The sequence below is a fragment of the Argopecten irradians genome, chromosome 11, assembly GCF_041381155.1.
Source record: "Argopecten irradians isolate NY chromosome 11, Ai_NY, whole genome shotgun sequence".
Taxonomy (NCBI): domain Eukaryota; kingdom Metazoa; phylum Mollusca; class Bivalvia; order Pectinida; family Pectinidae; genus Argopecten; species Argopecten irradians.
In genome coordinates this window covers 19,855,139-19,879,428 of record NC_091144.1, presented here as the reverse complement: position 1 = coordinate 19,879,428, position 24,290 = coordinate 19,855,139, and the positions used below count along the sequence as shown (strand labels likewise).

The 24,290-nt window shown below is 36.4% G+C and overlaps 1 protein-coding gene across 4 annotated transcripts; it reads right to left on the bottom strand.

The window, feature by feature from the left end:
• Positions 1-1,537: 1,537 nt before the first annotated feature.
• Positions 1,538-22,853, bottom strand: LOC138334937 (pseudouridylate synthase 1 homolog). Of its 4 annotated transcripts, none has more exons than XM_069283804.1 (19): positions 22,739-22,853; positions 22,379-22,484; positions 19,565-19,711; positions 19,245-19,330; positions 18,010-18,106; positions 17,443-17,511; positions 16,788-16,857; positions 16,299-16,399; positions 13,750-13,777; positions 12,331-12,409; positions 11,154-11,199; positions 8,182-8,275; positions 7,742-7,812; positions 5,633-5,677; positions 5,135-5,209; positions 4,523-4,593; positions 3,839-3,923; positions 3,522-3,615; positions 1,538-2,376 (listed from the first exon to the last, which is right to left on the bottom strand). In XM_069283804.1, the coding sequence occupies exons 2-19, from the start codon at positions 22,445-22,447 to the stop codon at positions 2,150-2,152; spliced, it is 1,554 nt and encodes a 517-aa protein (XP_069139905.1). In that variant the 5' UTR covers positions 22,448-22,484; positions 22,739-22,853; the 3' UTR covers positions 1,538-2,149. The 4 variants fall into 4 exon arrangements, with proteins under 4 accessions (XP_069139905.1, XP_069139906.1, XP_069139907.1 ...); XM_069283805.1 differs by having other exon boundaries at positions 3,564-3,615; XM_069283807.1 differs by lacking the exon at positions 1,538-2,376 and adding an exon at positions 2,402-3,328.
• Between the last annotated feature and the right edge of the window lie 1,437 nt (positions 22,854-24,290).

Here is a 24,290-nt window from a genome sequence, read left to right as displayed (position 1 = left end):
GATTCTTCTATCTCACCCTAGGGTAAAGACAAGCTACACGAGATCTTTGCATGTGCTTAACAATTGTTGGACGTCACAACAACAGTATCATGACGTCGCGGTAATAGTATTATAATGTCACCACAACAATGAAATGACGTCACTAAGACGACGAAGACGAGGATTCATTGAGGTTAGGTCATCCTCGCTTGCATAAACGACACGTTTATTAAAGACACAAAGTGGTGCATGAGGTGAGAGAAAAAGAATCATTCACCCCCTTTGGGGTGAGAGAGGAGATCTCAACCCTCGGGGTAAGATTCTTAAGCTGTCAAACACTCAGCAAAGCCTTGTGTTTGACAACTTAAGAATCTTACCCCTCGGGTTGAGATTCTCCTGTCTCACCCCAAAGGGGGTGAAAGATTCTATTAGTCTATTATGCTGTGTTGAGATGCTGGAAATGTTTAGGTACTGGTAGTGGTCCATTGTTGGTCACCAATGTAATCAGCCAACACTGTGTTGTGGTAGTATTTCAAAGATATATTCGTGAGTGATTATTTTTGCGATTTACATGTTTAACGCATAGAGAAAATTTTCGTGGTAAAATGACCTTCAAGTATTTAAGGTAAATTCACCTTGCGTAAATTTCCATATTTACATTGTCCTAGTGACCTATTTATATGTCCTAGTGACCTATTTATATGTCCTAGTGACCTAACTGAACCCAGAGTATAAATTCCATACTATAAAACAGAACATGACAAGTGTCTATATGTGATATGTAAAGGTTTTGGATGACAACCATTTCTGTTGAATCCTTTTCTAATATTAGCCACTTATAGTTAATATAATTTACTTAACTAACAGTAGCTGAACCCTAAACCATCACAACAAATTAAGAGATCCCAGAGGGATCTTGGCGCCCAGCAACAAATGATCTATGTCTGACAATAGAAAGAGGTATTTTTTCTCTGCTTTTCAAACGTTTTCAAACATACAATATATAAAATATGAGACAGGTCCCTTCAGTACTTCCTGAATAAAACTTCAAGTATCAAAATCAAAGATGACAGCCTGTCGACCATCATTTTCACTGATTGTTCTCAAAATGAAATATGCACAACTAGGGCCCTAGGGGAGCCTGCATATAAAAATTGAGACAGATCCGTAAGTAATTTCTATGAAATATTGGTAACAAACTCCAACTACCAATAATCAAGATGGCTGCCATGCGGCCATCTTGTTCACCGATTGGTCCCAAAATGCAATATGCACAACTAGGGCCCTAGGGGAACCTACATTTGATATTTGAGTATGATCCGTTACGTATTTTCTGTCAAATAGCGATAGCAAACTTGATTAACCATCAAAATTCAAAATGGCTGCCTGACGGCCATCTTCTCGACCAATTGGTCCCAAAACGCAAACTGCACAACTAGGGCATAACAAGAATTGTTAACGGACGGACGACAGACCACCGACGAAAAGCGATTTAAATAGGTAGCCCATCATCTGATGAAAAATTTACAATCCACAATAACATATTATCAAAACACAATTTCATTGGTTTTTATTATTTGATTTATTCTTATTTCAATAAAATCACAGCTGTAAAGTGACGCATAATAATACTTCATTTTTAGTCGCACACAGGCAGTATCAGTCACTATCAAGTTAGTATACCTGGAAGTTCAGAGTCTTTATGCCTACACCAAGGAACTACTCTCAGTGCAGTGACAGACTGATTTGTGGTCTATAATTGTACAATGATACCATAGTGCCAAACCACAGTGCCACATAGATCCTCAGAAGTCTAAAACACCAATAATCTAGAGATTGGTACCCATTTTGACCCATCACATGATTGGGACAATTTTTGAGAGTCTGTATCATAAGACTTATTTTTTGACACTCAGAATTTGAAATACGAGACTCCATCTTGTTTTGCAGACAGTCAATGTAGCCAGACTCAATCCATTTGTCTTGTCGTGCAGGAAATCTCTGTCTTATTTTTCTCATCACGAGACTCCAAGACTCCGTCTAATTTTTTCTGACAGTCAGTATCACAAGACTACATCTTATTTTTCTGAAGTCATTATGATGAGACCTCCATCTTGTTTTTCTGACAATAAGTTTCTCAAGCCTTCCATTTTTAAGTTGATGGTCAGCATCAAGAAACCTCCATTTTGTTACCTTTATCTGTGTCCTTGACATTGTCTGAACTTTGTACGGTGTCCTTGACATTTTCTGAACTCTGAGCCATGTCCTTGACATTGTCTGAACTCTGAGCCATGTCCTTGTCTGTTGTAGATTCTTCGGGGACTTTCTCAGTATTATTGGAATCTACTTGGTCCTTGTTTCCATTTTCAGAAGAAGAGTCTTTGATGTCCTTTAACTCTGTGGAACATTAAAATATAACATTATATATTCAGGTATAAAAAGTCAGACCCCAATTTTATCCATATTCCTTAACTTTTAAAAATTCTCCACAGGAAAGCATAGGAAACAAGAGGCCCAAGGGCCTTAATGATCATCTGACTACCTTGGCAATAATCATATAGGAAATTAATTAGATATAGTGTCATGGTAGCCATCTTCGATTTGGGATCAACCAGAGATGTAACACTTTGTTGGGACCATGTTAGGATCATTTCATGCAAGTTTCAGCCAGCCAAATCACACCGCTAGAACTTGAGAAGAAGTTCAAAATGTGTTTTCAAGATGGTGGTTGCGGCCATCTTGTATTTCGGATCAACCCGAAAAATAATAAAACTTTGTTGGGACCATGTAAGTATCATTTCATGCAAGTTTCATTTCTGATTGGCTAAGCCTAAACTAAGTCAAAGATAGTTTCCTGATCTTGGATTGTGGAATTCATTATTTATTAAAGGAAGACATGTGAACATGTATTGATAAAATTTGTCCCTTGTCACTTATAGATGGAAGAGTTTCCAGAAGTAGAAGAGCTATAAATTATGTGATCAGAATTTAAATTCTAGAAGTAGGAGAGGACAAATCAAATTAGGCCTGAGAATAATTAAGAAGTCCTGGATCATGATATTGAACCATGAAAAAGGAAGGTATCATTATTTTCTCAAAATATTTGTGCATGCTAAAGGTGAAAAAAAACCTGATTAAGGAAACTGGAGTATAATGAACTCTATATGACATATATGTTTTCTGAAAGGGCCAATCATATTAAATGTCCTTTATGACATTATTGAGCAATATTTTCTTGTTTCCAATAAGGTATCAGTACACGTTTAGTCAGTTTCTGGTGTGGAGATGTTGTACCATTGATCATCTGATAAAATAAAAAAATGTTGAAATTGCACCACCACTTCCATACCTGATGGTTCTGGACTATTAGTAGAGTTTTCGTTTTCTATACCTGATGGAGTTTTTGTTTTCTATACCTGATGGTTCTGGACTATTAGTGGAGTTTTTGTTTTCTATACCTGATGGTTCTGGACTATTAGTGGAGTTTTTGTTTTCTATACCTGATGGTTCTGGACTATTAGTGGAGTTTTTGTTTTCTATACCTGATGGTTCTGGACTATTAGTGGAGTTTTCGTTTTCCATACCTGATGGTTCTGGACTATTAGTGGAGTTTTCGTTTTTACCTTCTTCTTTATTCTGAAACATATAAACAAATACATTAATATTTTTATTTAAACAGACTTGTCACTATGGGCAGACAAACAAGACAATCTTTTGCAGCTACTAAATTTTTCTGTTTCACAAGTTCTCAAAGATTATCATTGGCAGATTTAAAGATTGAATTGAAATTCATATCAATTGAAGAGATGTAGATATTGATTAGTGGAATTAAACTTTCATGATTTTTACACGTACTCACCTCGTTGTATTTCCAGTTTAACAGTTTTTCTGCGGGTATTTCATCATAGTCATGATTCTCTAGTGTATTCAGCCATGTCATCATGCTGGGTAACGAGTCAAGGTCAAAATATCACACAATGTCAAAACATCACATCATTGTTTACCATCATCCTCTTAAATAACAGCTTTATTTCTGAATGTTGCAGATAAAACTTTTCCATAGCTCAGTCTGTGTGACAGACACTCCTGGATTGGTCAGGAATCCATGCCTGAGAGTGTATGAAACTGCTACATTCTTGTCATGTCTCATAGTGATATAAGTACTCGCACCTAAATTATAGTGATACCCCCTCTGGTCACAATCTTTGACGCAGAGCTAGTTGATCACGTTCCCCTTAATTCTGAATAGAAACAGCCACAGAATGTCTGTTGGCAGTATATTTTACTCTGATTTTCAAAGACTATGTTACAGTCCTCAAATCATTATATATATACAATGTATATATGGTTGTCTCCTCCTGAAACTAAAAAAAATATTACAATTTAATCCCGATCACGCCCTCTGAAGATTCACCTTAATCATCAATATAAAGCTGAAGAAGATAAGATATCTGTGCAGTAATCAGTGACTTCCTTATTAAGCTCCTTACAAAAAACACTTAATTATTCAATCAATAGGCAGAGGTCCGTTATAAAAGGATACGACCGTTCTTCCTTTTCTGACCTGATCATTTCCGGATAGATATACTCTTCTTTAAACTGATCTATAGCTTCCTGGAAATCAAAATAAAATTAACATAAATGTATATAATATTTCAACGGTTACCATTTTAGTGCTTTTTTACACTGAGGGCAAACAGTTAACTTAGATCATACTAATATTTCAACAGTTTTCATTTCAGTGCTTTTTCACACTGAAGTCATAAAGTGATACTGTAGACTTAGATCATACCAATAGGACATATAAGATTTTGATTATCATTTAGACATACAGTAAAACATGGTTATACCAAACCTCTAGATGATCTGGCGACTACAAAATTAGTTTGTTATAAGCATAATGCATTAAACATGTACATATATAACAAATATATTATAGGAGCCTTGACAGGGAATGAAAATTACTACATTATAAGAATGATTTCATTGTAAGTGTGTTCGTTATGAGACATATCTTACTACATTTTGTATATTACTGACTATTACGACACTGTGATTGCATTAATTCAATACTATATGAATCTTCTTAAATTCAGCTTTACACTTCAGTTGACTCTATTGTATATAAAGTCTTTACTATAGAGATCACACTTACCCTGTAAATGGCAGCGTCCAGAGATTGGTGAACGCCGTCATTTCCATACCTCTTATTGTAGTTCTGATAATGTAACTACAAAGCAAGCACATAAAACAGGATGGTGAGACATATCTGTAAACCAAAATATACTCAACTACAAGTACAATATTCAAGTGTTTCACTAGACTCAAACCTAGATCTTATCAACTCTCTAGACATTTACAACTACACATTTATTATACCAGGCCTGTTATGAAAAGACTCGAACCCAGAACCTCTTAACTCTAGACATTTACAATAATACATTTACCAGTATTATCATACAGTTATAATTTAATACAGAATCTAGTGTTTAAAACCAAACATTTTCTGTAAATCTCAGTGAGTACATGGACTGATTACGAGGTAACACTTTGAAGTGACATGATCGGTTATAAACATTACTAACCACTGACTCGCACCCAAAATTAAACCTTCAGAAAGATGTAGTATAATGTAAATATAAGTTATAATTACCTCTTCCAACAATAGACCACTCCCTGGCGCCTTCGGCACATCAACCTAAACAAGATTTAAAGGATTAAAACATCAGAACAAGTATAAGTACACGGCCTACTATGCTTTCCAGCCAGGTGCAAATGATCCCTACATCTGCTAGTGGAGCACAGCCGCAGTGAATCACTCGGGCCAAATTTTCTTTTGTGAAAGCAATTAACATCATTTTCTACTAATAGTACGACATTTGGTTCTCAAACACATGGCATCACAATTAATATCTACTCATAAGTATGTACATGTAATATGCAAGTACATCCAAACAATTTGTAAATACTGTATATTCTCTCATACCTACACGTGTTTATTGGCTGGTCTAGGGCAATATACTCATGTCGCCAGAGGCTGTATTGCATGGCTACCCATGCAATAAAGCCTCATGACTTCACAGCGTCAACAAAATTACCATTTTCTATGTACAATTTTAACCTCTTTTTCTTCAGATTAACTTTAAAAGACCCTCAGGATTACAAAATGTTGTAAAACCCTCGGCAAACCTAGGGTTTTACAACATTTTGTGACCCTTAGGTAGAATATCCCTATCCTTCATATCCACATATTAAAGAGTCTTATGTTATTCAATGCACACTTTTTTTTCATAATTTATCAAGTGAAAAGTTGGGGGTGCACACTATACGCAGGTACAAGGCATTGCCAGGTCCTGGGTTATGATCACCGACCGGCAGGTCCGAGCTGTGCAGTAACATTTTGTACACGTTGTCGTGAAATAATTATGATTAAATACTTGGATCTTTAAGTCAATGGTCAATGCATATATTCAATATAAAAGGAAAACATCTCTTGATTTTTTTATCTTTAATATTCCTTGAAAGTCTGTTTTGAGAGCACGTGTGTTCATGACCGGATTCATGTTATGATCGTGAATCTGCAGTAAGGTATCTCCCAAATCTAAATGGCTAAATGAATATAGCCTGGAGCTTGAAACGATGTATAAGTGTGTAATTAATTCGTCACATTAGACAGATTACCTTATAAATAAGTTTCTCCAGCATGTGAAAACCTTTTAACTTGCAAATGTTACGGAAGTGAGTGTAATCCCACATGCAGAACCAGCAAATTAAATACGAAACTAAAACCTTCCTACATCAACACTGACCAATCGGCACTATAAATGATGGTATGACTGTAAAATTTACTCTTATTACTATCTTTTGAAATGGTTCTGTAAGATATCATCCTGATTTCAATACTTATTGAAATAATTGAGAATGCGGAAGCGTGCAGTCAGCAATCAAATATGGCGGCCACCTGTGGTTGATTAGCCTACTCGGTCGGCTTTCCAGCTAATATCTTGGACAATGATTAAATCTAAATGCCGAACAGATACACAATAGACTTGATTGATACCACTTGGAATTACACAAGGTATGATTAATTATTTGATTGTAAAAACATCGTTGTTGAGATCCTCATTATAGTGTCATCGGCAATTCATAAGCTAACTAGGCTTGCCGTTGTGTAAACAAAGTGTCAATCATCGTGTCAAACTCCTCTCGCCAGTTAATTTTAATGAACAGAAGGTTGTTTTAAGCACTGATACGCAATAAGAACCGTTTGATTTTGTTCTTCAAAAGTGTTTTGAGGCAATGCAAAATGTTGTGAACGAAGATACAAAAACTGAGATTTTTTTTGTAAATTTTTTTTTCCAAAATGAAACTCAAAAACGTACCTGCGCACTATACGCGGGTGCGCACTATACGCGCAAAAATACGGTATGAAAGAGTCTTATGTTATTCAATGTAAACCAAAATCAAAATAAAACGTCACAATCATCGGAAGGTGGGACTTGTACTCAAACATTGACATTTTATTATCTCAAAACCATTGTAGTGAGGCAGTATTGATTTCAATATATATTCAATCATATTTTTTCATATTATATCTGCCCTGGTGGGTAGGTATATTGATTGTGGCATCATGCGTTTTCTCCTGAACTGCCTTCAGTTTTACAGAGATAGACATAGTCCAGTGGTGGATGTAATGACAGTGATAGTAACCCCTGGAATATTAAGGATGAATGCATAACTGATCACCACAGAGAGAACTTACCTTAATGAGAGAGTAAGTCTTGTCTATCACTTCTTCACCACAGTGACCTCTTACGATAGCCATAGTTATACCTGATCAAACAAAATAGTATTTCGCTTTTACAAATGCAGTCTTTTCTTTATTTTTTTACAATTGTTATTACATCTATTAATTTTACCTGTCATTGAAGAAAACAAATTGCGTTCTTTGCAAGAAATCATGCACTTATGCAATTTTATTTTGTTTTTCTTTCATAATAATAACTAAAATGTAAGAAAAAAACTATCAGTGCTTATTCGGTTGCGAAACTGAAATCAGTAATTATAAGCAAAAATAAATGTGTATACATCTTTTAAAAATTAAAGAATATTAACTAAAAATGCAAATACAAATTCATAAATTAATTCTTAGAGACATGAACAAAATACAATTACAGAAACAGAAGTGATGAAATATCTCACCAATCATTTTACGGATTTGATGAAGCATGAAGCTTTGTCCTCGAACAGTCAGCTGTACAAACTCAATGTCATCTCGCACAAAAGGCTCACCACACTGAAACAGAACAGTCAGCTGTACAAACTCAATGTCATCTCATACAAAAGGCTCACCACACTGAAACAGAACAGTCAGCTGTACAAACTCAATGTCATCTCATACAAAAGGCTCACCACACTGAAACAGAACAATCATCTGTAGTAGAAACACAATGTCATCTCGTACAAAAGGCTTACCACAATGAAACAGAACAGTCAGCTGTACAAACTCAATGTCATCTCATACAAAAGGCTCACCACACTGAAACAGAACAGTCAGCTGTACAAACTCAATGTCATCTCGCACAAAAGGCTCACCACACTGAAACAGAACAGTCAGCTGTACAAACTCAATGTCATCTCATACAAAAGGCTCACCACACTGAAACAGAACAGTCATCAGCTGTACAAACACAATGTCATCTCATACAAAAGGCTTACCACACTGAAACAGAACAATCATCTGTAGAAAAACACAATGTCATCTCGTACAAAAGGCTAACAACACTGAAACAGAACAATCATCTGTAGAAACACAATGTCATCTCATACAAAAGGCTCACCACACTGAAACAGAACAGTCAGCTGTACAAACTCAATGTCATCTCATACAAAAGGCTCACCACACTGAAACAGAACAGTCAGCTGTACAAACTCAATGTCATCTCATACAAAAGGCTCACCACACTGAAACAGAACAGTCAGCTGTACAAACTCAATGTCATCTCGTACAAAAGGCTCACCATACTGAAACAAACAGTCAGCTGTACAAACACAATGCCATCTCGCACAAAAGGCTCACCACACTGAAACAGAACAGTCAGCTGTACAAACTCATGATCAATGTCAACTCACACAAAAGGCTCACCACACTGAAACAGAACAGTCAGCTGTACAAACTCAATGTCATCTCATACAAAAGGCTCACCACACTGAAACAGAACAGTCAGCTGTACAAACTCAATGTCATCTCATACAAAAGGCTCACCACACTGAAACAGAACAGTCAGCTGTACAAACTCAATGTCATCTTATACAAAAGGCTCACCACACTGAAACAGAACAGTTGTAGCTGTATAAACTCAATGTCATCTTGTACAAAAGGCTCACACACTGAAACAGAACAGTCAGCTGTACAAACTCAATGGCATCTCATACAAAAGGCTCTCCACACTGAAACAGAACAGTCAGCTGTACAAACTCAATGTCATCTCATACAAAAGGCTCACCACACTGAAACAGAACAGTCAGCTGTACAAACTCAATGTCATCTCATACAAAAGGCTCACCACACTGAAACAGAACAGTTAGCTGTACAAACTCAATGTCATCTCATACAAAAGGCTCACCACACTGAAACAGAACAGTCAGCTGTACAAACTCAATGTCATCTCATACAAAAGGCTCACCACACTGAAACAGAACAGTCAGCTGTACAAACTCAATGTCATCTCATACAAAAGGCTCACCACACTGAAACAGAACAGTCAGCTGTACAAACTCAATGTCATCTCATACAAAAGGCTCACACACTGAAACAGACTACAGTCAGCTGTACAAACTCAATGTCATCTCACACAAAAAGCTCACCACACTGAAACAGAACAGTCAGCTGTACAAACTCAATGTCATCTCATACAAAAGGCTCACCACACTGAAACAGAACAGTCAGCTGTACAAACTCAATGTCATCTCATACAAAAGGCTCACCACACTGAAACAGAACAGTCAGCTGTACAAACTCAATGTCATCTCATACAAAAGGCTCACCACACTGAAACAGAACAGTCAGCTGTACAAACTCAATGTCATCTCATACAAAAGGCTCACCACACTGAAACAGAACAGTCAGCTGTACAAACTCAATGTCATCTCACACAAAAGGCTCACCACACTGAAACAGAACAGTCAGCTGTACAAACTCAATGTCATCTCATACAAAAGGCTCACCACACTGAAACAGAACAGTCAGCTGTACAAACTCAATGTCATCTTGTACAAAAGGCTCACCACACTGAAACAGAACAGTCAGCTGTACAAACTCAATGTCATCTCATACAAAAGGCTCACCACACTGAAACAGAACAGTCAGCTGTACAAACTCAATGTCATCTCACACAAAAGGCTCACCACACTGAAACAGAACAGTTAGCTGTACAAACTCAATGTCATCTCACACAAAAGGCTCACCACACTGAAACCATTTAGTTCTTCAATCTCACACATATTTTCGTTATCATTGAAAAAAAAATCAAATTGTTATGCATATTAAATATTACAATAATTAACTATTTTAGATAAACATTTTTTTTCTATATTAACCAATTCTAAAATATCTGAAAAAAAGGTGTCCAAAAATTTTTCATGCAATTTTCTAAAGTATTTACATATCAACAAGAGACCCCAGAGAGACCTTGCATTGGCGTCCACCAAAGAATAATCTATATCTGACAATGGCAAGAGTGATCTTTTCAAACTTCAACTATCAAAATCCATGAAGGCTGCCTGTCGGACATCTTGTTGATGAATCGGCCCCATAATGCAATATGCACAACTAGGGTCAAAGGGGAACTTACATTGAAATTGGAGAAAAATCCTTGGGTAGGTTCTGAGAAATAGCTGTAACGTGAATAGTTAACGGACGGAAGGACGACAGACAACAAACGAACGGCGATATAAATAGCCCACTATTGATAATGGTGGGCTAAAAAGTATGGTATATATTCCTCTATATCATCTAAGATCTATTTTTTTCAAAAATGATAGTTTAAGGAGACATTTCTTTTCAATATTTTTTTTAATTTTACGTTAAGTGTATACAGACATTTGTTTATGTTAGAAACCTCTGTTTCTCCAATGCAATATTGGATATTAAACGTTTGTCTATGAAATTGTACCTTAAAACTGATGATGTACCGTTTAGCTTTGGCTTCATTTGGCTTCCTGAAAAACAAAGAAATATATCAATTTTTACATTACTGTGAAATCATTAATTTTTGTTGGGTTTTTTTTTTCGTGGATTTCATTTTTTGACCAAAATCAACGAATTAATATCCCCACGAAAATATATCTACATATACCAATGTCATGTAAGTTTATGCATTCATATATTGTAGGATAATTATTACTTCACTACATAAGGTCTATTTCGGGGACAAGCCTGACAAGTTCAAAGTTGGAAAATATTGTTCAAACAAAGATAGTTTTCAGAATTTCATAGACTTCATCTACATGTACCAACAAATAATTGATTGAGTATATCATGACTCTATCAATGTGACACGATAATTGTTTGTTGGACACATCTGTAAAAACACTGGCTGAGTACCGACTCTAGATTGTAATTGTAACTGTGTTGTGTGGTAGAGCTTAGTTCCGCTTGAGAGATCAAACAATACAGGTGACAGTGTCGACTGTGTATTTTAACGGTAATGTGTAAGGTCTTCTCCACGAATTTAAGTGCCAACGAAATTGTAAAATTTTAGAATCCACAAAAATTGAGCCCAACAAAAATAAATGATTTCACAGTATAAACATAATATATTGGTCAATACACCATGCAAGGACCCCATCAAAACTATAACCATGATATTGTCATATCTCTGCAGCAGGACTCTCACGGTATGGGAATAAACTCAATTTTTATATACAATGTCGAAGATTACACACTCCCATACTTCATAGGGATATGCTGCGGTTGCTAGGGAAAACATCTTACACAGGGGGGTGTAAGACAGGTCACACGCGCAAGACAATATCGTGATGTCATCAAAACATGCAGCGTGCTTTGACAATGATGTCATCAATTTTGATGCAAAACAACATTCCTGTGATAATGGCTCAATGAAAACGCTGGAAAGCAACAGGAATTTCGTTTTTTTTTCTGCTAAGCATGGGAGAAAAAGTATCAAACATGGATCTATCAAGTGGATAGGAATATCTGAACCCTCGTAAAAGATTTTGGACGTCAACCCTCAGCAAGCTTCGGGTTGACCAGCCAAAATGTTTCACTCGGGTTGAGATATCCCTGTCCACTTCACAGACCCATGTAAGATTCTATTAATCTCTACTTACAGTCCTGAGGTGAAATTGTGGAAGTTATGTGTGCCCTCAAATCTCTTTATCAATTCCCGAACTCTTTCAATGGTGTCACCTGAAGGAGAAGAAAGAGCCCAGGGTAAGTAAGCATGTTCTTCTGAACTAATATTACACATAGATTACAGATTATCCACCCTCTACAACTTTAATGAAAATATGCTTAACCTCTATGTCTCATAAAAGGTCAACATCTAGACCATACAGTAAAACATGTCTATAACAAACATACTTCATTGTTATAACATAGTGATTTTCGTTCCCAATCAAATTTTCTATAAGAAGTCTGTAATAGATGTATAACAAACAATGCTTATTATAACAATGTGGTTTTGTTGGTCCTCAGAGATTCATTATAACCATGTTTTACTGTATAACCATTAAAGTGAACAGTCGGGCAAGGATGGCTAAAGTTGGTGAAAATGGTGTGAATGTATCCAGTATTATTTCTTATGAAATCGAAAAATAAAATCTCTCGTCAAAATCTGTCTGCGTACGAAAAAATTAATTTAAAGTATGGGAATTCTAAAACGTCCTCCCGGCTCACTAACGTCTGTGGTTACATTTCCACGCAGCCTCGCTTTCAATGCTTTCAACTTTTCTTTACTTTAATGGTCAGAACTGCGAAACTAAGCAGAACTTGACCGTCCTATTAATATGTGAGAACTTTTGGAAGGCCAATGAACGCATTTAGACTGGTTTTCTTTGCCTGACTATTCACTTTAAATTACCTTTATCATAATAAACATTAAATATATGTCTACTCTAAGTCCACCTCTTATTTCCAAGTTGTTAAAACTAAAATGATAATATTATATGAATAACAATATAATAAAATGTCATCAGTAACATTGGTTTATAAGTTATTACTGCATCAAGCAGCTAAAGGAATCCGGGTAGATATAACATTTTCCCTGGTAAATAGTTTGAGAAAAAAAATATATCTAATCCAACTTCGGAATTGTAATCATCTTTGCAACAAAATGAAAGCATAATAAATATACAAGTACATGCTTGTGTTATAGAAAAAAAAGAGTTTATCACTTTTCCACAACTTCATACTTGATTTCCAGGGGTTATGATCACTTACGATCTCTACATCCCTTGACTATGTCATAGCAAAACTGAAGGCTCTGTTTATGACATCAAATGAGCAGGTAATATGGTCCTTTGATATACATCAAAAGAATATAATAACAGTACATCGTATGGCTTTGGAATTGAGGGTTGCTCTCAGTAAATTTTCAAAGGAAGTCTTTGTAGGCCTGTGATAGGCCTGCTTTATTCCCCCTGAAATGCCTCCAGTTTTACTATGACAGAGGTGTAGAGATCGTAAGTGATCGTAACCTCTGGAAATCGATGACGCCCAATTTTGGATCACAACAGAAAGTCACCTACCTGGGACTCGGTACCGTTCTGTAACTGCCTGTAATATATACATAGACTAAATCAGTTATACGTATCCTAATAAGAGGATTCTTTTTGTGTTAGATTTATTGTTAATAATATGGTGCCCTCCATACTTTTGGCTCTGATGTCAACTAGAGGTGTCGCCAGAGTGGACAACTAATACCCCCGCCACACAAATTTAGTAATAACTCCATCAATGGGGGAGCAAAACCCTATACAGTTCACTCAACTCCCCTTTACGTCAGGGTTCTGTGTACCAATCAAAATCTGTCAAGTAGTTTAGGAGGAGTTGGACGGACTAAGTTGTATCTACAGACAGACGGACAACTTGTTTCCAGTATTCCAGTAACCCACCACCCCCCTCCTTTAACTTCGTTGCAGTAGGTATAAAAACATATATGATGCATAAACAAGAGGCCCAAAGGGCCTGTATCGATCACCTGGTTTGTAATGCCAAGTAATATTCTGGATACAGGTTCATTGTTTATTTTCTGAAGAAATTTGAATATTTACCTCTAATTCCCCTATTGGGCCCCACCATTCCTGCCCCCTGGGGGTCAGAGCCAAAATTTATACAAGCTCTGTTCCCCTTCCCCCAAGGATGTTTGTGGCCAAATTTGGTTATAATCCATGCAGAACTCTATGACTAGTAGCGATTTATAGGATTTACCTTTATTTCCCCTATTGGGCCCCGCCCCTCCTGCCCCCAGGGGGTCAGAGCCAAAATTTATACAAGTTCTGTTCCCCTTCTCCCAAGGATGTTTGTGGCCAAATTTGGTCACAATCCATGCAGAACTCTAGGACAAGTAGCGATTTATAGGATTTACCTTTATTTCCCCTATTGGGCCCCGCCCCTCCTGCCCCTGGGGGGTCAGAGCCAAAATTTATACAAGTTCTGTTCCCCTTCCCCAAAGAATGTTTGTGGCTAAATTTGGTTACAATCCATGCAGAATTCTATGACTAGTAGCGATTTATAGGATTTACCTTTATTTCCCCTATTGGGCCCCGCCCCTCCTGCCCCCGGGGGGTCAGAGCCAAAATTTATACAAGTTCTGTTCCCCTTCTCCAAAGGATGTTTTTGGCCAAATTTGGTCACAATCCATGCAGAACTCTAGGACAAGTAGCGATTTTTAGGATTTACCTTTATTTCCCATATTGGGCCCCGCCCCTCCTGCCCCCGGGGGTCAGAGTCAAAATTTATACAGGTTCTGTTCCCCTTCCCCAAAGAATGTTTGTGGTCAAATTTGGTTACAATCCATGCAGAACTCTATGACTAGTAGTGATTTATAGGATTTACCTTTATTTCCCCTATTGGGCTCCGCCCCTCCTGCCCCCAGGGGCTCAGAGCCAAAATTTATACAAGTTCTGTTCACCTTCTCCTAAGGATGTTTGTGGCCAAATTTGGTCACAATCCATGCAGAACTCTAAGACAAGTAGTGATTTATAGGATTTACCTTTATTTCCCCTATTGGGCCCCGCCCCTCCTGCCCTCGGGGGCTCAGAGCCAAAATTTATACAAGTTCTGTTTCCCTTCCCCAAGGATGCTTGTGGCCAAATTTGGTTACAATCCATGCAGAACTCTATGACTAGTAGCGATTTATAGGATTTACCTTTATTTCCCATATTGGGCCCCGCCCCTCCTGCCCCCGGGGGGTCAGAGCCAAATTTTATACAAGTTCTGTTCCCCTTCCCCAAAGAATGTTTGTGGCCAAATTTGGTTACAATCCATGAAGAACTCTATGACTAGTAGCGATTTATAGGATTTACCTTTATTTCCTATATTGGGCCCCGCCCCTCCTGCCCCCAGGGGGTCAGAGCCAAAATTTATACAAGTTCTGTTCCCCTTCTCCTAAGGATGTTTGTGGCCAAATTTGGTCACAATCCATGCAGAACTCTAGGACGAGTAGCGATTTATAGGATTTACCTTTATTTCCCCTATTGGGCCCCGCCCCTCCTGCCCCCAGGGGCTCAGAGCCAAAATTTATACAAGTTCTGTTCCCCTTCCCCCAAGGATGTTTGTGGCCAAATTTGGTCACAATCCATGCAGAACTCTATGACTAGTAGCGATTTAAAGGAAATGTTGACGGACAGACAGACGGACGGACGGACGGACGACGGACGCCGCGCCATGGCATAAGCTCACCGGCCCTTCGGGTCAGGTGAGCTAAAAATATGATAGTATGTATTCAAAATATATTTATTAGACACTGGTACCTTCATAAACTGGTAAGACATCCCCATAATTACATGTATAAAAGAATAAGATTAGACCTCAGTTTCCAGAAAAGCACAAGCCATCCTGATATAAAATCAAGTACTTTTAAACTCGGCGAACAAGAGGCTGTGTTGGTCATGTGGTTAAGATGTCCCCACATACTACCACAGGACCTCCGTTTTAGGGTTGTGAGTTTGAATCCCATGTTCAGCAGGTACTCTGGCTTTCCTCCGACAACAAACCTGGCATGTCCTTACATGACCCTGGCTTATAATAGGATGTTAAACAAACCAAAGCGAACAGCATATCAAAGCTAACCTACCAGTTTATGAGGAGCGAAGGCGAACGTGGGTGTAAGGTAACTGTAGGTCCTCCCGTCACAGTAGTTCTTACAGTCAAACCCCTTGGTAGTCCTTATACAGGCTGTAATCAGTAATCAGTAATACAAACAATGTCATTTTACTATCAGGAAAATGCCACGTTGTTTAAAGGTATTAAACAGTTAAGTAGAATCTGTAACATCTGATATCATTAGTTTATGACAGAGACATCATGAACCCTAACCTAACAGGTGTGATAAATGGATAAAATGAAAACCAACACTAAACTTTTAATACATGTTTATAAATACATTCCAGTATAAATGTTCAAGGATGAATATGTATACACAATCCTTAATTATTAATAAAGTCAATGGTTCTATAATCAAACTTTGATTTATCTGAGTATTCAAGTTAAGGGTACTTGAATGAAAAGTGAAATAAAAAAAATATGACTTTGAGTTGATTAGCGATATAGGCATTATACTTACCCTGGACCTTAATATGCTGTGGTAACACTTGACTGATCTCCTCTAAAAAGTTCTCCAGATGTACAGACATGTATAAAGGGAAATAAAAGATTATAAAGCAAGGGCAGCTTACTTCAAAATAATACTTTAATAAAATTGTCAGAATTAACATCTCACTTATGTTATATCTCATTTTTAAAACAACAATCAAGATGGAAAAACAATGACTTATCAATTAACATTTGTATTTATCAGTTAATGTTATCTTACCTATTTGGAACGAAATAAAATTTTTACTTAAAGTGGTTTGATCATATGTATAGTTACTAATATTTAAAGGAGTTCTAATTTTGCTAAATTTGCAAAGTTACCAATATTCCTGAAATTCAATATCTCATAAAATTTTCCAAAAAACACGGTTTTACATATGAAGCACTGTCACGTCAATAATATGGGGTTTCAATGGCTACAAAGAAGATTTGCGAAAAGAATTCTCCATGAATAAGTTCTAAACATTAAATCCTGAAATTTTACAACCACAAAATTTAACATCTTACAGTAAAGCATTTCATAAACATTCTAAATAAGTTATAAATTACATGTTTTTATGTATATTAAGTAGTTTTACATTTTATTTTATATATACAATTGTCATAAATTATTAAAGAGTACATATCTTTAGGGAGACAATATTTCCTGCTGCTGAAACCCCTTTGTCTGTTCGGGCAGCTCGTTGGAACCGAACCTGTACATCAAGTCAAAATATAATCAGTTAGCATTATCTCAAAAACTTCAACAAATCTGAGGCTTTTATTGTCAAATTACCTTATTAATGTTAACTAACCTTCTTATTGTTAATACATTCTGTAACAATCACCCGAGTCTATATATCACAGTGTTCACGGTATCACTAAAGCAATCTCCTTTTTGAATCACATACATGTATATACAGTATCATTGACAAAACAGTTTAGATACTAAAAAGTATCAGTATTTTCTCGTGCTTGTTAATTAAGCAGTAATAATCAGTCAAAATAGTTTCACATAACAGGGAGTATATTATACATATATTCTACATTAGCATTCCCCCCATATTACAGAGTTATCTTCCCTTGTGGGCAGGTATTAATTGTTACTTCACAGAGAAAACAACATTACTTTCACTAACAAACTAACAAATTCACACTTAATACCTCCACACAAGGAACGATAACTCTGTAATATAATAGATCAGTCAGTATACCTTTTGTGGCGTATCAGCATCTTCCTGTGATATCACACCCACATCGTGTAGTGCCTTTACTATCACTCCTTCAATTGTTGGCACTTGAGTCTTCTGCCTGGAATGTGTCATTTAAAATTTCAAAGTGTATGAAAATAAAAGATAAATATCCATAGTACATATCGCGGTAATAAGGAGCTGCTAGTCCTCTACCTCTGGTTTTCAGCTAATAGACAATAAAAATTTGTATCCCACCTGCGCAGTATTCTAGTACTGATCCTAGGTTAATTGTTTTTCTCCAGACACTCATGCTTTCCTAAACCCGGCATATCATTAAAGGATTCTTGTTGATAGGAAAAAGACTTGATAAAATTCGACAAAAAATAAAAGATTGTGATTTAATATTTAAATTTCTGGATTCTGTACAACAGTAAACATTCAAACTTATACATGTACATTTTTTTGTTATTATTAGCTTTAGTCTAATGTTGTTATAAACAGTGGTAACCCCGTATTCCTAGTATTTTTTGCTAAAATCCACACAACCAAATGCTAATATTGCTATACGCTACAAATATTGAAACTTTATATACAACTTGGTATATCTTAGGTCAAATCAGCAACTAGGGCTATTAAGAATGTGTCAGGTTTTGGATTTGGAAGAAATCTAGAGTACCAGAACAAAATCACCAACCTATGATCAGTATCTCAGACAACTGCCTATTGTGGGTTTGAAATATGCAACCCAGAGGTAGAATGTGACTAAACTTTAACCTCAAGTGTTAAAATTTGAAAAAAGACTACTGTGAAACCATTAGCTATTATTAATTCCATGAAATATGCTAATGAACTACTCATATTATACATAAGAGATACGTGAGACTGAATGACATATGAACCTTAGGCAGACATCGGAAAATTTGCCGGTCCGACGAACATGTCTGGCAAAATTTGACTCTGACCGCCTTTTTAAATTTCCGGTTCGGACCAACTATCCCGCAATTATTAAGTACCGAAAGTAGGTAGAAATGGCATACGCAGGTGCCGAACCTGGCAAAAACGTAAACTACATAAGATAATGATGAAAACAGCTGCCTGGATACTAATAGCAGGAAGTTATGTTTACTTCAAAAATTCACATTAATGTTCGGTCTAGCAAAATCTTGTTTGGTCCGGCTTACTCAGTCCTTACTGGTCCGAATGTCCGGCCATTTTTTTCCAACTTTCATGATGTCTGCTAAGGTAGTAATACTCACATCTGAAGGCCAAAATATCCTTTACCACTGTAGGAGATGAGCAGTGCTACCTTTTTCCTTTTCAATGTGGCTGAATCTTTATTATCCTAGAGATAAAAACAAAATTTAGTTAAACACATATACCAGTACCAGTAGAGGAATGATAATATGAAATTTGAGAGACAAAGTAAGCAAAATCCTTTACCAGATACCAAATCAGCTTAAATGATAGAGTGAATGAAATAAAACTGAAATAAACATCTCTTACCTATACAAAGTATGTTATTGTATACTTAAATGTCATGACAAGACATGAATAGTGCATAGATCTACATACTGACCTCGGCATCATGGTCTATTTTTTCCTTCTTAGATGAGCTTGCCACATCTTCATTTTCTAGTTTTCTTTTTTGGCCAGTGACTTCTGGTGAAGAAGCTAACTCTTGTGTGACGACCTTTTTCACATCAGTGACCACAGACTCAGACATCTACACAGCAAAAACCAAAAACATACAAAGGAATTCATTTCTCTGTTATTTCTTTTAAATAATTTGATTCATTAATCCACAATAGCTAAATAATCACTGTATGTTTAACATAAAAACTGAAGAGTGTTGCTACCATTAGTGAATTTCCTATGTATCTATGAAATGGTAAAAGTGTAAGAGAAACTAACAAGAGATCCCAGAGGGATCTTGGTGCCCACGAAAGAATGACCTATGTCTGACAATGGAAAGAGGGATCTTTTCTCTGCTTTTCAAACCTTTTCTCTGCTTTTCAAACTTTTTCAAACATACTACATATACAAATTGAGACAGATCGCTTCAGTACTTTCTGAGAAATAGCAGTAACAAATTTAACTATCAACATCCAAGATGGCTGCGTGGCGGGCATCTTGTTGACCGATCAGTCCCAAAAACGCAATACACACAACTAGGGCCCTAGGGAAACCTACATATGAAATTTGAGAAAGATCCCTTAAGTACTTTGTGAGAAATGGCGATAACAATCTTTAATATCAAAATCCAAGATGGCATCTTGTTGACCGATCGGTCCCAAAATGCAACATACATATGAAATTTGAGAAAGATCCCTTCAGTACTTTCTGAGAAATAGCAATAACAAACTTTAAGTATCAAAATCCAAGATGGCTACCTGGCGGCCATCTTATTGACCGATTGGTCCCAAAATGCTATATGCACAACTAGAACACTGACACGTCAGAAAGGGCCCCGCTATGTGTCTGACGTGCCAAGATGACTGATTTGCAGCCGTTTTGATTCTAATCATATCATGTAGCCATTTTGATTCAAATCATATTGACTTTAATTAATATATTAAGCAATGAATAATTTTATTTATTATGTCATAACAAATTGTTAATAAGTCCAAAAATGGAAAATGTGTCCACAACCTTTGATGCAGTGACCCCATGATCTTACCTTTGGTCAGTCAAAACTTTGGTGAGTTGACTTCTTGTTTAATTCTGAACAACTCTGCTTCATTATAAATGTTGTAGCAAAATGTTCATGAGAAAATAATTTTTTTAAATTTGACCTTGACCTTTGACTTAGTAACCTTGGCCCATGACCTTACCTTTGGACAGTCAACTCCTTGTTTAATTCTGAACAACTTTGCATCATAATGTTAATCAACAAAATGTTTATCTTGTTACGATTGGTCCCAAGCAGCAAACTAGGGCCCTAGGGAACCTATATGTGATTTTACTTTCTGGAAATAGCGTAACAAACTTTAAAATCCAAGATGGCCGATTTTTTAATTTAATTTCACGATTGCCTGAAAAAATATGCACCAAGGCAGGATCTACATATGGATGGAGAATCATCATGTAAAGAAATAGGGTAACAAACTTAACTATCAAAATCCACCGCCGTCCCATTCCATCCCAAATGCAATATGCAAAAGAAAAAAGGGAAACGACATATGGAATTTGAGAAAGACCCTTCAAAACGAGAAATAGCGGACAAACTGAACTATAAAATCCAGGGCACCCGCATCTTGTTGACGGGGTCCCAAAATAATATGCACTAGGGCACTAGGGAAACCTACATATGAAATTTGAGACAGATCCCTTCAGTACTCTCTGAGAAATAGTGATAACAATCTTTAACTATCAAAATCCAAGATGGCTGCCTGGCGGCCATCTTGTTAACCGTTCGGTCCCAAAACACAATATGCACAACTAGGGCCCTAGGGGAACCTACATATGAAATTTGAGACAGATCCCTTCAGTACTTTCTGAGAAATAGCGATAACAAGAATTGTTAACGGACGGACGGATGGAAGGATGGACGGATGGAAGGACGGACGGACGGATGGAGGGATGGAGGGATGGAAGGACGGACCACCAACCACAGATAAAATGTGATTTAAATAGCCCACCATCGGGTGATGGTGGGCTAAAAATGCACACTCGGACTGAACCCAGATCTCAGCACACTAGTTACATCAGCTATCAAACCAATCCAAGAAGACTCAGTTTTCAGTGAGTATGTTAAAAACTGCAAATTATTGTAACAATAGAAATCTTACTGCAAGTCATCAAAAATGTATTTGTCGGTAAAATAATTGATAGCAAAATAATATAAATTGGATGTTGTCCGTATTATCATAATCAACTCTAATAATGATGAAGTGTTAGCTGATGAACACATACAATGACATGTATAACAATGCCAACTTTAAACATTGCCATAAGTTTTATGTTCTGTCAATTAAAATACTTAAAAACTTAAAGGTTGGGCACATCCTACTCCAACAATGTTTGAGTTTAGAAGATGAGAAACTTCTGATAGGCATCAGTATTGCACATAAGAAGTTTCTCAATATCGAGATCTTATATTATTGGATTAGGCACAACCCTGCATAAGGCAGGGATGTGATTGATTCCATCAGCAAAGGTAGCAATGATCTAACTATATTGAGAGGAAACCCTCTCCCTAGTGTTAAAAAAAGCCATTTTATTATGTTTCAGATCACATCTGACACGATTTGTTTAGTCGTATAGATATTGTTCAATCCGATGAAAAGAGGAAGAATCATATCCTGATATGGGTATTAACACTTATTTATTATATGGTATTATTAAAAGGACATTTGCTTTCATTTACGAAACACAATTGTTAGGAACTTACCTTCGGTGTTTGGAATTTGATCAAATGCTTGGAGTAACCTCGAAGTAGATGGATCCAATGTTTTAACATTAATTATTATCAATAACCGATAGCTGTGTGATCCGACCTACAAGTCAAATAAATACTAGTCACACAGCTCATCAATTAATTGATGGTTTAATCATTGAATATATATATGTTCTTTAAAGAGTAATAAAAATTTAAAAAAAAAATAGATTAGGGGATGCAACTGATCAGCTGATTGTGTAAAAATAAAGGTGTAAATTAAACAAAATAAATTACAGTCAATATTTCGAAACCTTTGAAAAGTTTGTCATCCTTTTATAAGAATATATCTCATTTATTAATTCTATAACTTACCTTCTTATACAAACTAGCATATTTCCGGGATTTTCTTTATTAAAAACGTGTGTGCGTGTTATCCAATGGAGGCCGCCATCTTGAAATTTTCTAAATTAGAAAGTGGCGGGAGCATTATTTCCGGAAAAAAAATGAAATAAAAAAACTGGATCAACTGTTCGCAAAAAAATAAAGTTTTATTTTGCTTCGGAAAGGTAGTGGGCCTTTCAGTTTATTGAATGTTTAAATAAAATCATGGTTTTGATATAAATTAAATCATGATTTTGTAAGAATTTACCAGTTTTCCAATAATTACATTTCCTTCATTATATTATTTGAAGATGATAATTGATAATCCATATAAACTATAAGTCCCACTAAATAGACCCTGGCATATATATCTCTCTGAAATATCAACAGAGTTATGGCATTTTATCATTTTGAATACATGTATATCAATTTTTTTTTTATTCTGATGAATCTGGGACAGGTGCTCTAAATGGCTAATAAACTTAACAGCATGACAATCTCTGTTGGAAGAATGTGAGAGTGAAAGTCTGTGCAGCATTACCATACCTGATCATCCTGGGCCTCAGGCTTTTTTCCACTTTCAAAAAATATCTCCTGATTTTGGTGCTGTCTGGCTAGTCACTGTTTTAAACTTTACTTTTTAGTAATTACAAAAACATTTGCTCTTTATGAATCAACAATTATAATTCAGGTCACAGAGAATTTTGTACTGCATAACATATACTACGCCTCATTGTACAAAATCCAAAACTGACTGTCTTGCTGATATACTAGAAATACATTTTTTTAACGATTTCACAAATGTCCATCAAAATGGTTCCCAAAGTCCAATTCATAAACGTTCCATTTTTTATTTTTGAGTGGATTATCTCCCCTGGACCATTGGTACATAATTTACTGGGCATTTTGAATTATGATAAAATCATTTTTTTTAAATCTGAAGTTGAAGACATTGTGATTTCATAACGATTATCTGCAAAAGGTCGACTGTCCATGAAAATAATTTCTTCCTTATTTACAGCAAACTTCACGGGAAGGAGAGCCATTCCTTTACCTTGCAGTAAGGAACAGGAAAGCAGATCCACTAGGTGTGACAGTGTCGTCAGGCACTGAGGCTTACTTGGCATAATTTCATTGCTCCTCTGAAACTTTGGCCGGCTTTCTTCCATCTCACTGTGGTCGAGATGCTCTGACATGTTATCATAAGCATTCTATCTCTAGGACGCAAGTTCAAATCCCATGTGGGGCAGTTGCTACATACTGACCGCTGGTCAGTACAGCTGGTCAGTGGGTTTTTCTAGAGTACCAAAACTTCTTTTACTTTTCTCCACCACCTAAACCTGGCATATCCTTAAATGACCCAAACTGTTAATAAGATAACTAATCAAACCAGATAATACAAAGCCAACAAAAACAAGCACACATCACCTATTATCTGTCTGCCTTGATAAAGGCATGGTTTCATCCCATGGTGATGTATATACATTGTCTTTTCAAGATCTTTTTACAAGAAGATATCTTGAAAAATAATTCGAGGAATTTC

Coding starts and splice junctions, on each gene's coding strand:
- LOC138334937 (XM_069283804.1), bottom strand. CDS start 22,447: ATGTTAAAACATTGGATCCATCTACTTCGAGGTTACTCCAAGCATTTG. Junction 11,200..12,330: donor CACAATTTCACCTCAGGACT/GTAAGTAGAGAT, acceptor TTTGTTTTTCAG/GAAGCCAAATGAAGCCAAAG. Junction 5,678..7,741: donor AGACTTACTCTCTCATTAAG/GTAAGTTCTCTC, acceptor AATCTTGTTTAG/GTTGATGTGCCGAAGGCGCC.